Below are 16,289 nucleotides of genomic sequence, written 5' to 3' on the forward strand. Positions count from 1 at the left end.
CCTACTTTCCATTGGCTGCTCGTGCCAATGCCTTCCTCCATACCTGGCCCTCCCGCGCCGGCCGCTAAGGCCTCTTTAACCCTTGTTGGTTTTTGATCCCCCTGCCAATGCAATACCCTCGTTCCTCAAGGCTCCTTTGCGCAACCCACGATCGGGTTGCCTCCCTGTCGCCTAAAGCATGTGAGCCTGCACTTAATGAGCCATAGCGCCTAATGATTAGATGGGATTGAAAGGAGCAAAGCCCGCTGCCCGTCCGACATCTATCTCCGATATCCATCTAAAGCATGCGACCCTGCATCTGTTAGGCAATAGCGCCTAATGATGGGATAAGATTTTATTAGAGCAAAGCAGGGGTTCTCTGCGCAGTGAAGATTTTGCCGAGAAAGTACTGGTGGGGTGTGGGGTTTGGGGGTGGATGAATTCGAATCCTTCACCAGTGCCAGCTATATCTTCTCGCTCCTCCCTTACATCGCCAACCCTCCTCGACACGAGATAAACGCCACGTTTCTCACGGAGAACCTCAGTCCAGCATGGGTAAAGCTAGCAAAGCCCTTAAGACATTTATTGAAGGCATCCCCGACAATAAACTACAAGATATCACAGACGGAGAACACACGATATTCAAGGACACTGATTTCCGGCTAGATATGCAGGGTGTGAGTGCGCTTGCTAATCCCAAAAGGCTTCATTATTTTGCTGACAGAACTTTCCGCATGAAGAAAACGAGCGGTGATCCCCAAAGCTATAACCTTCAGGTTCAGATCAATAACGAAACAACTATCTCAACACTGAAAAAGGAGAAAGGCAAAACTGTTTCAACGGCATTGGTCCCAATAGATGGAACGTGGAGCCCTCAAGAAATACGGAATAAGCTCATCTCTTCAATGAAGTTGTGAGGCAGCTATGTGGAATACGGCGTTTCAGATTAGTGCAGCGCGCGCACGCCTCTAGACGCTGGCATTCGGGTTTGAGCGCTAGTATCGCTGTTTCTTAGGCCGGAAGGCCAAGCACAGTTCAGTCTATCAATATGATATTTCCATTGCATGCGAGTTATTTGTTCTGAATATCAAAATCCGCAAGTGGCCCCCGGGGCGCGAACGCCAGTGTTATCTAAGACGATGGCGTCCTCCTCGACCACCCTCGGTGCTTTTGCGATGCCTTTGGCGTGCTTTGGCCGGTGAGTGGAATTCGGCTCGCACGAGCTTGGCTGGCTGCGGTCGTGGTTGTGCCGCCGGTACGAACCTTGATGCGTGCTTTGTTTCTCACCATCATTCTAGGGTCCGTCGTAGAAACTCTAACTGTCGGCGTCTTCTTGAGCCTTGCCTTGCTTGGTCCTTCTGCTGAGCAGCAATAGATTTTCGTCTGGCGGGAAGATGCGTGCTCTGACAGCTAGCTTAGACCAGCTGGAATGCGGCTCTGTGACTGTAACGAATAACCGCAAGAGAATCACAAATTAGCATGCATCCTACGGTTCGTCTCGGCCCCTGTCACACACAGACCACATGCCATAACTGTCAATTGCGAACCACTTGTTGGAGCGCGCGTTCTACTTTTGGTGCAATAGCCCCCTTCCACATTAGCGTTGGTGCGCTATTTGCTGCCGTTAGATGTTGTCGGCAGTCCATGTAACTGTGGCCCCCTGGCTCCCACAGACACACGCTGGAATGGCCTGTTCTGACTTTGGTCTGCTTTCTGCTCTGCTGAGCTCTCCACTTCATTGCTGATTAGTTTGGAGCTGGAGACTCTCACAGCGTGAGAGCGGATTTTGCCCGCGCTGCCGATGAAGTGTGGCGTGGCCCAAGGCTAGCAGCTGCTCTCACGAAGAAAGTCAGCAGAAAGGGCATATATTGTAGAAAATGGGTAGTTGTTGTGTATTTCTGTGTCCATGTTCCTTTCTTTCTGCCCTAAATCTAAGTCCCTATTTATATCTCTTTTTTGGGCTATAGTTTGGGCTAATAGTCCTCTTAATGGTCGGGACTATTCAGAGCGCTGAGCCTATAGTCCTAATAGGACTATAGGCTCCTCTGACCCTGGCCTCCACGTTGTAGAGAGTTTCCAGGTGTTCAGATGTGCCCTGATCACCTCCACAAACGAAGCAGCGATCGGATTCCAAACTGCAGATGGCGACGAGCTTACTGCCGACGACTACAGCTCTGATAGCAGCGGCAAGCCGAGCATGAAGTGTCAGCTGCTCCAGCGTACTACGCCCCATCCTGAGGGAAGGCAGCGACAATCACTCATTCATTACGCTTATGCTGGAAAGTGAAGGAGAGCAACTGGCAACCACAGACAATCGCAGCAGGCTCAGCAACTTCAGCTTGATCTTCCCAATCAACCATTTGATCAATAGTTCAATCTCTCGAGGTCCCCGTGCCAGTGAGAGATATGCCGAACTCCTCAAGAGGTCCCTGTTCGATTAGGAGATCCTCCGGACCCTCAGTGGTCTAGGAAGAAGAAAGAACAGTCTGCAGAACCCCCTTCTTACCCGGTTTCAAGCTGTATTACCTAGGGAGACCTAGGGGCCTTAACCCGTTCAGACCTTCTTCTCGACACATAATTACCTGTTAATTTTATAGAGAAATGACCATCCGTATCAATAAATCCTGCCAATCAAGCATAACGCGGTGGGTCGTCGCCGTATCGCCGCACTTCGGGCGACGATCCTCACCTTTCCTCCACGCCTTTCGTCCGTCTCCCGCTAGATTTCGGCGCAATCGCCCAGCCAGCGAAGCACTCCTGATGGTTCTGCCGCACAGCTCCTCTAACCTGCTTTGCGCGCCGCTCATCTCCTCGGGCACCCGGTTCCCCACCAGGTCTCTCTTCCGCACCTTGGAGACGAGCATGCTGGCGTCTAGCGTCCGGCACCGCGAGAGTTGCACGTACAGGCCATACGGGTCGCACTGCGCGGGCACCACCCGCCCGTCGACGTTCGTCGCCCGTGCTCCCGTAGCTCGAGGGCCACGCGCTCGAACGTTCTGCCTTGCACCTTGTAGTCGGTACATGCGAAGGCCGCCGCGCACGGCAGGCCTTTCGGCTGACGTCGTTGCGCTGCCACGGCCGCTTCCGCTGGCGCTGGATCTTGACACTCATTGGCGTCAGCAGGATGGTGCCGGTGGCATTCCGACGAAGTAGTACTCCTTGGTCGTCTCCGACGCCACGGCCCAAAGTGCATCGTCGTGTCGGCCGAGACGCGGTGGCCCGGGTACGCCTTGTCGACGATGACCTCCAGCGCCGTGTAGCCGCCGCCGTTGGTCAGCTTTAGCCCCTGGTGGGTGTTTTGGGTCACGACGACCGGCATCCCCGGCACGAACATGAAGACGGCCGGCACCGGGATCGCGCTGTCGTCGCCCTAGTTGAGCATCATGATGGCCTCTTCCTCCTTCGGCAGGCCCTCCTTCCACCTGTGCTCAGAGATGAAGGTGCGCATCGTCGACCGATCCTGGACCCGGAACGCCAGGTTCGCCTCCATATTGAGGTTCCACCGGTTCCTGTTGAGCGGCGTCACCACGGTGAACGCTTATTTAGACACGCGGGGCGGATGTCGCCGCTGCTGGTAAACTGGCCGCGGACATCGCCCGCGGGAAGACGAACGAGAGTCGACACTGCATACGGTGCGTTCCGAGCTCAACCGACATCCTCCTCGAAAGAACAGCACCGGAGGATTAAGGAGCTCCATCAGGAAGAGTCGGCTGAGGCCGTCATCATAGTGGGGCAGGGCGCGACACCCGCCCTACGCCCACGAAAAATCGAGTCGCGTCACGAGACCTAGCAGCAAGATTCGGGAAGCCACACGACAGCTTGAAGATACGGCAGATGGGACAAAGCAGAGCGCCAGGATTGCAACGCGTTTGGCGCCAGCTGAAGCCACGACCAATAACACGACCGAGCAGCAGAGGCTCAGTAGCAGCAGCAGCAATAGTGTCAACGAAGGCAGGGCTATGCTCCAGACGGCCTTGACCTGCTGAGCGGCGGCACCGCGGCCCCGGAAAACACCTGTCCCAGCATGTCGATGTGCCTCCCACCCCATTCCGTCACGATGGCGGCCCGGAGCTCGGCCGTCGAGGCCAGCGCCGCCGCTGATTGCTGGAAGCGCACAGCTGCTGTATCATTCCCGAAAGCTCGGGCGATCCCGCTGTGATCTGGCTCACCCCGGACGCGCTTCGGGCGAGGTCGATCAGTCGCGTTGCGTTTCCGACGTTGTCGGACTGGTACGCCGAGGTCGCGTCGTGGTCCGCCGGGCGTGGCCCCTCCACCCCATCCTCGCCGAGTGCGCCAGCGGGATCCCCGTCGCCTCCCGAGGCCGGGCTTTGCGTCCTCAGCGACCGCCGGAGTAGTTGAACGTCATCGACGAGGCAGGAGGATCTCGGCGGAAGCTGCTCGCGCCCGCCGGATAGATACTCGCCGATTGAGTCGACGTCCTTCACATGTATGCTGCCGCCTGACCTGCGATACCGCGAGTGGGAGCCACTTAGCTCGTGCCCCGCCGGCGCCATTGCGCTGGTCGACGCAACACATACGGACACAATGTAGAATAATTCCGTAACTGAGACTCGCGGCCACCAGGCGAAGGTGATGCCTGCAGGGACGGCGATGCCTAAATGGGGCCCTGTGACTGGAAGGTAGCAGATTGGTGGAGAAGCTGGAGACCTCATGGGTGAGGCTTAAATTTTGAGAGCAAGGTGGGTCGTGGAGTAGTGGAGTAGTCCCTCTTATCTCCGGCCGAGAACATGTACTTTATATGCGGTTGGTTATAGCAATGTAATATCTTAATGCAAAGGCTGCAACTACGTATTCGTTGCCCCGGCCGTCCTTGCAGGTCTCGCATTTGCCCCCAACAGCGTGTCAATCTATGATTTGCCCGACTTATGCTGTTGGCCCTGCACTCGATGCTCCTCTCACTCGCGTGAGTTGCAGAGCGGCGCTGACGGCAGCACTCCACCAGGTTGGTGGCTAGAACCATTCGTCCTTGGTACTCCAGGAGTGATCCTTCGGCCCACCATCCGTCGTAGCCTTAACTAACGTCGACTAGTCCTTGAAGGGGAAGTCTCGCGTACAATCTATGACTCTGCATTAAGAACCACATATAGTAACAACTGGATGGCCTCCTGCATGGGTCGCTGTGTCAACGGTTTGCCCAGCACCCCACTCGTTGGCCAATCTAGTCTGGTCACAATCACACCACCTCTATGGTAACACGACAGGCAGAACTGAGGTTCAAATTCTGCCTGCCAAGTTGGAGGTCGGCCAGTGGAATAAGGGTGGGTGTTGGCGGCGCACCTATATGATATGGAGACGAAGCCCTCTTCAGCTTGGCTCTGCAGCCAAATGATTCATCTATCGTTCAGGGAGCGGATTCAGTCTCTCGCTGCTATGGCTGAGTCCAAGGTAAAGCCGGCAGCCAGAGGGCCCCCTTCCAAAACCAGTAAAGATTCTAAACTTTGGTCCCTCATTTGCCTCGCCCGAGAAGTAGGAGGAGACGCCGACGCTATACAAAACTACGCCCACCTCATCGACGAAAAGCAACGACTCGAGAGAGAGCTAGGCGATCAGACAAAAGAAGTCCTGCGGCTAAATGGGGAACTGGTGCAGCATAAGGCGGCCGCGGCTAGGGAGAGGTCCGTGCTAGCACATACGTTTGGCGAACAGTACAAGATATTTGACCAAAACAAGGCCATCTTGGAAACTCACCAAAGGAAGATGGAGGAACTCCAAGTGGAACTAGAGACGATCAAGGACAGGGACATTTCTCTACAAAAACAAGTAGCAACCCTCGAGTTGAATGCCAATTCGGCCAATAATGCACGTGATCGACTCCAAAAGAAGACAGAAACAATGGAGAGAGACTGCATTATACACCGATCTCAGCTCCAGGCGGCTCAAGCTGAACGCGACGATCTGAGATTGAAGCTGATGCAGGCGAGAGGAGACCTTGGCTCTGGTTTCTTTCATGACGTGGACGAGACTCGAGAGTTAAGACTGTGGGTATCTGGTTTGCCTTATTAAAATTACAACGGTTGACTGACGCCTTCTACAGTAGAGAACAGCTGAATTCTCTGGCAGCAGTATCCCACACCATTGTTAAGAATTTCATGTCCGACCCCGAGGCTGCAAGGGTGAGCTGGCTGCTACCGTAGCGAGGTTAACAGACATTAACTGACAGTGTCATAGACTTCTAATCCCCCATTGCAAAGCCTGCAATCCCGCTTTCCTAGTCTCCCTTTGTCAACTGGGGCTACCAAAGAGGCAGTTCTAATGCGCCGTGCGGCGGGACAGGCCGTCATCTGTGAAGCTCTCTCAGCGTACATCTTTCGCCCGTTCTACGTCCCGCATGACTTTAAGCAGGCAGCGGACCAGATGCTCGAGTTTTTCGAGGAAGAAAAAGAGCTACAACAAGTTTTCCGCCACCAGGTTACCAAATTCCAAGACGATTCAGAGCTGGAGGCGGCTGCGGAGGCGGTAGTCGATGCTGGAGGTTATATCCTAAGGCTGCTCGATCGGTTGGTCTCGCGTGCAAATGTGCAAGAGTTCCATCGGCGGGTCGATGAGTTTTTGCGCCGAGCAGCCCAGGTATGGGTTCACGAAGCTCAGCCAGCCAGTGATATTGTTCAAGTTACGATTCTCATGGGTGAAGACGAGCATATGGAGAGTTACCCCGAGTTTGGAGTTCGCAACGCCGGCAAAGTTGGTATTGCAAACCACACAATAGTGGCCACGCTGTTCCCCCGTATCACGATCAACGGCAAGATGCTGCACGGTGGGAAAGTCTTATGGTCAGATTCTCCAGCCACTATCATTGCCAGGGACCAGAATCCGAGCCCAACTCTAGGGCGCACTGGAACACTCCGGAAGAACGGGCGGCGCAACTCCGTGACCGGACGCCCCGCGACTTGATCATTGGTCTTGATTTCAGCAATCAGACACGTCAGTGACCATCTAAGCAGGCGGCCAGGCCGTTTAGATCCGTGTGTCTAAGAGAATGTATCACGTAAGTAAGGGTCATACTAGGGAAATTTGCCCAACCATCGAGAATGCAGCACTACGAGTCCGAATGATCAGCTAGAATGATCCGAGATGCTGCTTCTTCGTGTTGGCCGCTGGTCGGTTGCTTATTTGTTTTCTTTGGTGCGGGATGTCGGGGATGCTCTACTTTAGCATAGTCTGTTGATCTGTTCCTAGTTCAACCTCAACGCTTGTTTTTGGTAACTTATTTTTTATTACTCCAAGTCCAAATTCCACCCTCTCCACCGTTGAAGGCTGCCACTTTTCAACATGCAGGACGAGATAACTATCAAGGCAGTTACCGAGGCGGGTGTCTTGTTTGCCGTGACCGCGGTCTTTCTGGCGCCTTTTTTTTTATTCATTACGCGTATATGGCCGTCTAGGCTATGACGCGGCAGGGCTAGTTCCTGCAGCTAGCTAATTTAATAGCTAGCTTTACTAGCTAAATAGCTAGCAGGGTGTATAGGAAAGAAAAAGGGAAACAAGTATAAGGTCAGTCTTTTTGGTCCCACGCCTTATTGTTCACCCCTAGGGTTCTAGAGGTCTAGAAGTCCCTAGGTTACTCTTTCGCAAACCACGTCGCCGTCCCTATTTTCGTCTTCCCGAGGAAGGTTAGAAGAGCCTCTCTCCCTACTATTGTTGTAAAGAGGATAGGGAGGGTGTGTAAGGCGCACAATCACGACGAAACAGAGAGTGAAGAACGGGGGCCAGTGATGCAATTGTTGATCTCTAAAGAGCCTATTCAACGCTTGAGAGGTGAGATCATTTTATGTCGAGAAGAAGGTCCGAACGAGTTGAGGTCTCTAGGTCTCTCTAGGTAATACAGCTTGAAACCAGGTAAGAAGGGAAGTCTGCAGACTGTTCTTTCTTCTTCCTAGACCACTGAGGGGTCCGGAGGATCTCCTATTCGAACGGGGACCTTTTGAGGAGTCCAGCATAACTATTACTGGCTCGGGGACCTCGAGAGACTGAACTATCTATCTAATAGCTAGAAGAGCTATTTGATCGGGGAGATGGAGCTGATGTTGCTGACGTAGATGACTTACGTGGCCTTCAGTAAGTGGCAAGAAGTGCCCTCTTTCTGATAGAATGTATACTATACCTGAAAACGGGATATCAACTTGGGAGAAGCTTGGAGGGATACAAAAGGGGCTGTTTGGACGGGAAAAGGGCAACCGGGGGCAGAGCAATCAACACATGCATTCTCGCATACCATCTGATCATATGATACTCGACCTTCGAAAAGTCCCTTTATCCACTTCTATGCCCACTTTTGCTCTCATCTTCGCGAGATTTTAACATAATAGCATCCTCCCGTTTCTGACGCTTACCTCCGAAATGTCTCGGAGGTCTGCTTCAGCTGGCACGTGACAGGCTGTCACACAGGGTATATCAGTCTTTTCGCACAGTTAGCCTATATTACAATTACCGTCTGGGACATCCCTATAAGGGCAAAAGACGTGCTAGGCTAGAGAAGACTAGATACATAGAATATCCCGTCTACCTGGACTAAGGATCGTGTGTAGCACCTAACCACTCCATCTAGCAATTCTGAGGCTCTGAGGCCGGTCGGAAATTCGGTGCCCTTCCCCCGTCAGCAGGTTCCAGGCACGGCAGTGAAGCCGTAATAGTAGTCAGTCTTTGGCCGAGGCCGGGTGACTGAGAAAGCACACGAAGTCATGGGCCGGCCGCAAGCCCCCTCGGGGGTCTACGGGGCAGAAAAAAAAAGAAAGGAGGTAGAGAGTGTAGGTATGTTAGTCGGGGGTTAGCCCCGATGGCGATTGTCTTCTCCCGCAGGAGCATTCGATCCGGCCACTTCGTGGTCATGACAGTTGGCGAAGTCCCCGTGCCTACTCCTCGTAGCAAGCAGTGGTGGAGGTGTTGTCAATTGGTGTGCAACCCAGGGGCACCTGGGTGAGGCCTTGAGCTCTATCTAGGCTCTTGTAGCTCCTCAGGGCCCCGCGGCCCACCAGTCCAGAGGATGTCGTGGCCGCTGGGTGGCAGAGGTCAGGGCCGCAAGGCGGCAGAAGGCGAGGCCAGCCAGTAAAGGCGGCAGAGGGTGCGAGGCAGCGCGAGGCGTGCCAGGAAGGACGAGAAGAAGTCGGGCCGCGAGGCGGCAGCAGAGGTCGGGGCCGCAAGGCGGCAGAAGTCGAGGCCAGCCAGTAAATTTATTTTTTTATTTATTATATTCCGCCATTGACGATAGTCAGAGGCACTGCGTCAGACTCGCTAAGCCTAATCTAGAGCTGTCCAATACTCGGTTCCGAGCCCAAGGAATTCGTCCCGATCTAATCCCTGAATTTCTCTTACATCCTTCAATCCGTCTCTTGCTCACTTGACCTGTCCCTTCCAATTCTGGAGCCTGTCTGATGAGGTACAGACCACTCTCCTCCGCCGCATTTGACGAAGAGTCCACCTGCCTTTAGCCGTCCGGTGTAGCTAACCTACCAGCTGTGGGGCAACCACAGGTATAGGTAGAGGGTTTGTGCTGAAAAGAAAAGGTTAAGACAGAGGATGTATGTTAGTAGGGCGACGGTCGTAACTTGGCGAGTTCCCGGCGATATACCGGGCACCCAGGATCTGTAGCCTTGTGTGCTCCTTTTCCACCGCACGCTGCACACTTAAAAACGTCCGAGGTGCAAGTCGACGCAGAATGGCCCGGTTGGGCGCACTGTCCACAGATCGGAGCTGGCGCCTTGCAGCGATAATGCAAGTGTCCGTAGAGGTGGCAACGGTAGCATCTCGCTGGTTGAAGTCCCTGAACAAATGGTCGCGTGTATGCACACTCGCCATTCGCCATCTCAACCGTTCGTTGTGCAAGCAACCTGTCCACCTCCTCTTTCTTATCCAGGTGTACCACCAGAGAGCGGTATTCCTTGTCGACAGACGCTGTCCCGAGCCATCGCATCTTGTGCACTTTCACCCCGTTCATCCGCTCAAACACGGCGCATCCGATATCATCCGTCGCAACCCCACGATGGGCTCTATCAACCCGTAGAGGGTACCACTGTTCCCCATATAGCGTTCCCTTGTCGAAGTGTGTCTTTATCCAGGTGTCGTTCTGCCGTACTTTATCGACGTCCGTCTCTCGAAAGAGAAGCCGAAAACGCCCTTTTCCCTTAGAATTGACGCCCAGACAGGTCACACCCAACTTCTCGAGGGCAGCGTTCGCGCGCCGACGAATAGTGCCGGCGTTGCCTTCCTTTATGTCGCTGTCTAGGACCCGACTCACGTCCAAGCCAATGCCAGGCAGTGGCCCTGGGACCGGAGAGGGTGGTGGCGAAAGTGGCAGGGGCTGTTGCTGTTGCTGATGAGGCGCACTTGGAGTGGCGGACTCCCGGGGGCTAGCGACGCGTGGGAAGAGCTCGTTTCGGATGAACTCTTCCAGAGACTCGACGCGTTTCTCCGCCCTTTCGGCCCGCTCCTCGACGCGTTTCAGGAGAGCTTCGATTCGCGCCAATGAATCCTCGTTGGCATTGGGGTCGGCATTCGTCGGTTTCGCTTTCGGGACGGCGGATTTCTTTCGTGATGGGCGCGGTTCAGGGTCGAATTGCAGCGTCGGTTTCAGAGGGCGACCGCGGGCGCTGGTCCTTGTCGCGTCGGCCGCGCTTGTCGAATTGGCCACGATGCTACAGGCCACATTGTCGTTCGTACCGTCTTCCTCGTCATCGAGCAACTCGAATTGGTTCGAGTTGCGCTTGGTGCTGTTCTTGCTCTTCCGCGGCATTGTTCTTTTTCCACTTACGGTATGTTGTGTCGTCCCAGCCAGTAAAGGCGTGGTGCGAGTCCTACGAGTGACAATAAAGTGGGGCGTGGCACGGTAGGGGGTGAAGTACGTTACCCAAAGGGGGGTGGGGCATGGTACCTAATATTTGTCGCCCTCGTCCATAGCCTGCAGTTGCATGGCGGCTGTCGACGCTGCCGGCACAAACGCCTACGCATGCTTGACGTTCATCTTCGAAGACGAACAGTTGCCTCGCCGTCCGTGGTGAAGCCATTCTCAGTCGTTTCAAACACATGGCCGCGGCCAGCCCTTTGGCGGCTGCTCTGGCGATGTGCTCTTTGAAGCGAAGCGCTTTGTCCATGATGACTCCCAACAGCTTCACGTTGTTCTTCGGCTTGACATCGTTTCCTTTGATGATGAGAGGCAGGTCGCTGTTGCGCTCCGTGATGCGTGTGAAGTGGATGACGGATGTCTTCTCTGCTTCAAAAGTGGCGCCGCTGCGCTTCTCCCAATCAAGCGCATCATCAATAATCGACCGAATACCATCTCTGTTTGACTCTGCCGTTGGCCCCGTGACCCAGGCAGAGTAATCGTCCACGAAGGCGATAGAGCCACCGTTGTTACTGATCCGTCTTTGCACCAGGTCTGCGTTGAAGAAAAGAAAAGCCACTGGCGACAGAGGGGATCCCTGGGGTAGGCCGGCCTGCGGCAGGGGTTGTTGCTCGGAAGTGTGCCCGTTGACAACCACCGACGCGGTCCGTCCCGAGCAGAATGCGTCGATCCACTTGACCAGACGACTCGGGATGCCTCGGCTTTCATCCTTTCGAGCATTCGCTCTTTACACACTCCGTTGTATGCGCCTTTGACGTCAAAGCTGATGAGGCTGAGCACTCTGCCCGTTCTCCATGCCTTGTAGATCCGTTCTGCAGGAGCACGAGTGCTTGGTCTGCGGACCTGCGCTTCCGTGCACCAAAGTGGTTCGCGGGCAAAAGCCCTGGGTCTCGACTGCATAGCTGATACGTTCCGCCACGACTGACTCCAGAATCTTGCCAAGCGTCGACAGGAGAGAAATCGGTCGCCACGCCTTGGCCATGGTGTAGTCTCCTTTATCTGGTTTCCTCAGAGGGATGATCTTGGCCGTTCGCCATTGATGAGGCACGACGCCCTCTCGGAGCGATGAGCTGAAGAGCGTCCACACCCGGTGCTTCACCACGTGCCAGAGCTTCTTCCATACGATCGCAGGAAGGCCGTCCTCACCAGGCGCTTTCCAGGGCTTCGCGGCCATCACCTTCTCCTCGATCTCTTGCAAGGTGAGGTCTGGCATGGCCACGGCTTCTCTTTGCGGACGTTCACCCTCCGGCCCGATCCTTATTTATTTGGTTTGATGGTGCGAGCTCGCGAGTTCCAAATAAATATGGGGCGTGGCACGGGTACATAATAACGGACCTTCCCCAATAGCTCGTCCTGGCCCCAAAGTACCTTTCGTCTGCGCTAAAGCCTGCGCCTCTGGCAAGTGCTGCCTATGCCACAAATTTCGCGCCAAGCAATTCTCCGACATCTCCACGGGCGAGGTAACCGCTCCACCCCCCCTCCCCCTCCATTCAGTAAAAACAACAACTCGTGGACTCGTGTGCGCATAGGCCGGCATCCTCCAGCAAGCCTTGACAGAGGCGCCGCATCTATTCCATATCCCTTTGCCACGAGACCTCGACGACGCCATTGTCCGACAAGGCAAGAAGAGGCTTGCAGCCCCGACGGCGTCTCGAGTACGGAAGCAGCCGCGAAAACACAAACAAGCTCCGTCGCCATCGCCGTCGTCGTCGCCGTCATCATCGCCAGCAGCCAACGGTCCGTTGCCCGACCCGTCTCGAGAACAGCTGCTTGTCAAGGCACGCAACAACTCACCACCTCGACTGTCCCCTGCCGCCGCCGACCTGGTCAAGACGTATTCGCCGCACAGCGCAACCAGCGTGTTTGGAAACGGCCACGAGCTCGACATTGGCCAGGTGGGTGGCTGCTCTACCGGCGGCGCCGTTGTCAGTGTCTTCCTGGCCATTGAGAGGGGCAACACGAGCATGAGATCCAGCAGCTGTTTCGACGCATTTGCTGATACGCCTTCGCCCAGCTGTACCACAAGGGCCAGTCGGTCGATCCCATCGTGCGCGAAATCGAGAATGCGTTGCCATTTGTCAATGGCACTAGGCACAAGGTCTATCACATCCTCCGCATCGGCTCCAGATGGGCCGCCATTCTCCACCACTTTGGCCCCGTCGTCAACCGCGCCCCCGCGCAGCTCACCGGCCTTTCTCTGCCTGCTGCGATCCGCATCCAAGTGAGTGCAGCCAACGCCATGGCTACATGTAGCTCCCCTGCTTATCCGCCTGTAGCTGGGAGAGAGCGTCGACTAAGGACTACCTAGCTGCCCTCACAAGCCTCTCCGTCAGCTCAGACATGTGCCACAAGATTGCAGACTTCACCCCCTTGATTAACAACATCCTGAATAAAATCACATGTACAGCCCCTGGCCGTAGCCACGGTTCCTCGCTTAGTACTAATCGTCATTAGTGGAGTCCGCCTTCATCAACGAGACACATAGGCTCATGCCACATTCGGCACCTTTTCCTAGTACCATGACACTGCCTCGAAGCAGCCCAAGCAAACCAAGCACCCTTGAGCCGCGCATCGTCTCTCCGTCTCGCCTCGGACAATATTCCTATCGACGTGTTGCTTCGCGGAGCCAGGCCGCGAAAAGATGGACTGCTCAAGGCGAAATCGAGCACGTAGGCGCAGTTGCCTCGGGTCTTGCCCCGGACTTGGCCAGTCTGCTTTCAGACGGCTCAAGACTAGGCAATGCCTTTGAGGTGCTCGAGTCCTCGTCAGTCGTCTCGAGAAAGCATGACGACACCTACACTTTGACCAAAGACATTTCCGACTCGGTCCGTGAAAAGCTGCCAGCAGACCTTGTCGTTTGGCCCGCTTGGCTCTCGCCCCAGCCCTGGCAGAATCATCTTGCGAGTCTTTCCCACCTCTGTGGAATCTACCAGCCAAGTAACTGTAATCTCTAATACTACCAGGGCTGCTTCGGACAGTCGATGCATTAGAGTGAGACTCTTGGATGGGTCGTTCGCTGCACGGGAGGCGAGGGAGCCAGTGCCCTGAAGAGCCGCCGGCTTTGTTGGGTTGCTGGAAGCGGCGTGCCCAATACAACATGAGGCTGGCTGCTGTGCTCTCCGAACAAGCTTCTAGCTACGGAAGATGGTTGTTGTAGTGTCTCTGGCGGCGTTGGACGAGTTCCCGACCTATCCTTTGCAGGCGATAGGCCGGCATCTTCGTCCGTTCTCTTCGAAGCGAGAGAGCCACTTGACGTAGGAGCGGTGGCGAGGCTCCTTAACCTCAGGATCGCGCCTCTGGACCTAGCGTACTTCAATTCGTCAGTATTGAACCTCCAAAGTGGGAGACTGACCTGACAGGAGAAGTGCGCTGGTCGCGACAGCTCAGGCAGTTCCTAGTTGCCCTAGCCGAGCTCCTGTTGCTGACGAAATCAACTGCCGGCCTCTCCTCGCCACAGCGGGCACAGACAATAGGCACCATCATCGTAAAAGCCTTTGGGCAGACGTAGGACTCATGGTAAATGACAGTAAGAACATCAAGATGAGGAGTGTTGGTGAAAGGGGTAAGTATGATCCAGGGTATTGCGAGCTACCGAATTCCGGCCCACTTTTTGAGGACCATCATCCAGTTAGGAAGAAGAAAGAACAGTCTGCAGACTTCCCCTTCTTACCTGGTTTCAAGCTGTATTACCTAGAGAGACCTAGAGACCTCAACTCGTTCGGACCTTCTTCTCGACACTTTCACCAGTGCGAGCCGGATGTCTCCAAACCGGAGACGCAGGATGGATGTGGGGCGAGCTCCAGCGGGTGCAAGAAGAAGGAGAAAGAGAACAGCAAGGATCCGAAGTTCCTCAAGCCTGACCGATTTTTTTGTCGTGCTAACTGTCGTTTCGATTTGCTCCTTGAGATCTTCGATCGTCATGCATCGATTCGCTCGCCTCTGGTCGCTGAAGTCATGTTTTTTGGAGAGGTCTCGGAGAACCTTCAATTTACATCAACTACTGTACGCTCAGCACCTGTGCCAACAGTGCTGACCCTGTAACACTATGCTGGTATTGACCGTACTCACGGTATATTACGTGGTTGTACTGTGGGTTTTTGTCCAGTACGAGCTGGAATTGCAAAACTATACCGGTACCTCCACGTACTAAACCAGCGGCACGCTATGCCTCGTATCTTGCGATCGGACCAGGGTAATGAGACATCCCTCTTATGCGGGATACTGTCGAGAAGAAGGTCCGAACGAGTTGAGGTCCCTAGGTCTCTCTAGGTAATACAGCTTGAAACCAGGTAAGAAGGGAAGTCTGCAGACTATTGTTTCTTCTTCCTAGACCACTGAGGGGTCCGGAGGATCTCCTATTCGATCGGGATCCTCCAAGGAGTCCGGTATATCTTTTACTGGCTCGGGGACCTCAAGAGATTGAACTATCGACCTAATAGCTTGGAAAGCTATTGATCGGGGAGATCGAGCTGAATGTGCTGACGTAGATGGCTTACGCGGCCTTCAGTGAGAGGCAAGGAGTGCCCTCTTCCTGATAGAATGTATATTATACCTGAACACGGGATATGAACATAGGGAAGGCACAGAGGGATATAAAAGGGGAGGGCTAGACGGATACAGGGCAACTGGACAGAAAAAAAAACACATGCACATCACCGACTATCAGATCATCTGAGAATCTACCTACGAAAAGTCCCTTTATCCACTTTTATGCCCACTTATGCTCTCTTCTTCGCGAGAGTTATGAGCCCGGGAGAAACAGACCTGTTTCTGTAACTTCCGGTGGCAAAATTGCAACCTTGAGAAAGAACCCTCTTCCCGCACGCTTCACACCACCTCGGCTTATCTTCGCCACCTTTTCGGCCCTCTACGGCAGTTGAAGATGTCGAAGACCTCGGCTATGGCGCCGACGAAGCGGACAATTCTAACTGAACCCCAGGACTGGGACCGTTGGGTCAAGGAGCTCCGAGCACGAGTGGATAAGCTTATCCACAAGCTGATCTTTCAAGATGGCTCTGAAGCTATGGAGCTACCTGAGCGCCCGACTTTTGACGACTTTGCACAAGGCGTTCGACAGTTTGTTAATCTAACCAGCGAACAGCAAAGAGCTTACTCGGCGGCACTTCATGAATATGAGGGCAGGCGTAAGGAATACCTTTACGAGACTAAGCTAATCACGGCAGCCAGGACAGCTATTACGGAGTCTATTAGCACTGCTAAACTAACCTCCCTTCGAGAAGACGCTTAGACAGTGGCTGCAGAAGCTAGAAGCATCGACTGCTCCTTCACGCGGCTTTATGACTGACCGAATTAGGAAGCAGTATTCGAGTCACCTTCGTACTAGTACTAAGACTAACATATTAGACTGGCTGACTAAGTGGGAAGAGATTATAGAAGAAGCTGACCTTTACTTCCTAACTGAGGCTATCGCACGGAGGATGAGCAAGTGGGCATA

The 16,289-nt window shown here is 54.3% G+C and overlaps 4 protein-coding genes across 4 annotated transcripts; 2 read left to right on the plus strand and 2 right to left on the minus strand.

The window, feature by feature from the left end:
- Positions 1-3,349: 3,349 nt before the first annotated feature.
- On the minus strand, positions 3,350-4,493 carry HRG_09706 (uncharacterized protein; the record flags this gene model as incomplete). Its single annotated transcript, XM_044868177.1, has 3 exons — positions 3,350-3,516; positions 4,023-4,083; positions 4,149-4,493. 3 exons carry the CDS (start codon positions 4,491-4,493, stop codon positions 3,350-3,352), a joined length of 573 nt encoding a protein of 190 aa, XP_044716758.1.
- A 1,759-nt stretch (positions 4,494-6,252) lies between these two features.
- HRG_09707 (uncharacterized protein) lies at positions 6,253-6,891 on the plus strand (the record flags this gene model as incomplete). The annotated part of the gene is made up of 1 exon (XM_044868178.1): positions 6,253-6,891. One exon carries the CDS (start codon positions 6,253-6,255, stop codon positions 6,889-6,891), a length of 639 nt encoding a protein of 212 aa, XP_044716759.1.
- A 3,773-nt stretch (positions 6,892-10,664) lies between these two features.
- On the minus strand, positions 10,665-12,047 carry HRG_09708 (reverse transcriptase (RNA-dependent DNA polymerase) domain-containing protein; the record flags this gene model as incomplete). The annotated part of the gene is made up of 6 exons (XM_044868179.1): positions 10,665-10,787; positions 10,938-11,200; positions 11,267-11,281; positions 11,348-11,559; positions 11,761-11,855; positions 11,922-12,047. The coding sequence occupies 6 exons, from the start codon at positions 12,045-12,047 to the stop codon at positions 10,665-10,667; spliced, it is 834 nt and encodes a 277-aa protein (XP_044716760.1).
- Positions 12,048-12,137: 90 nt separating this feature from the next.
- On the plus strand, positions 12,138-13,131 carry HRG_09709 (uncharacterized protein; the record flags this gene model as incomplete). Its single annotated transcript, XM_044868180.1, has 5 exons — positions 12,138-12,153; positions 12,221-12,294; positions 12,364-12,759; positions 12,849-13,055; positions 13,111-13,131. 5 exons carry the CDS (start codon positions 12,138-12,140, stop codon positions 13,129-13,131), a joined length of 714 nt encoding a protein of 237 aa, XP_044716761.1.
- Positions 13,132-16,289: the final 3,158 nt, after the last annotated feature.

The sequence above is a fragment of the Hirsutella rhossiliensis genome, assembly GCF_020360975.1.
Source record: "Hirsutella rhossiliensis strain HR02 chromosome Unknown scaffold00013, whole genome shotgun sequence".
NCBI lineage: Eukaryota > Fungi > Ascomycota > Sordariomycetes > Hypocreales > Ophiocordycipitaceae > Hirsutella > Hirsutella rhossiliensis.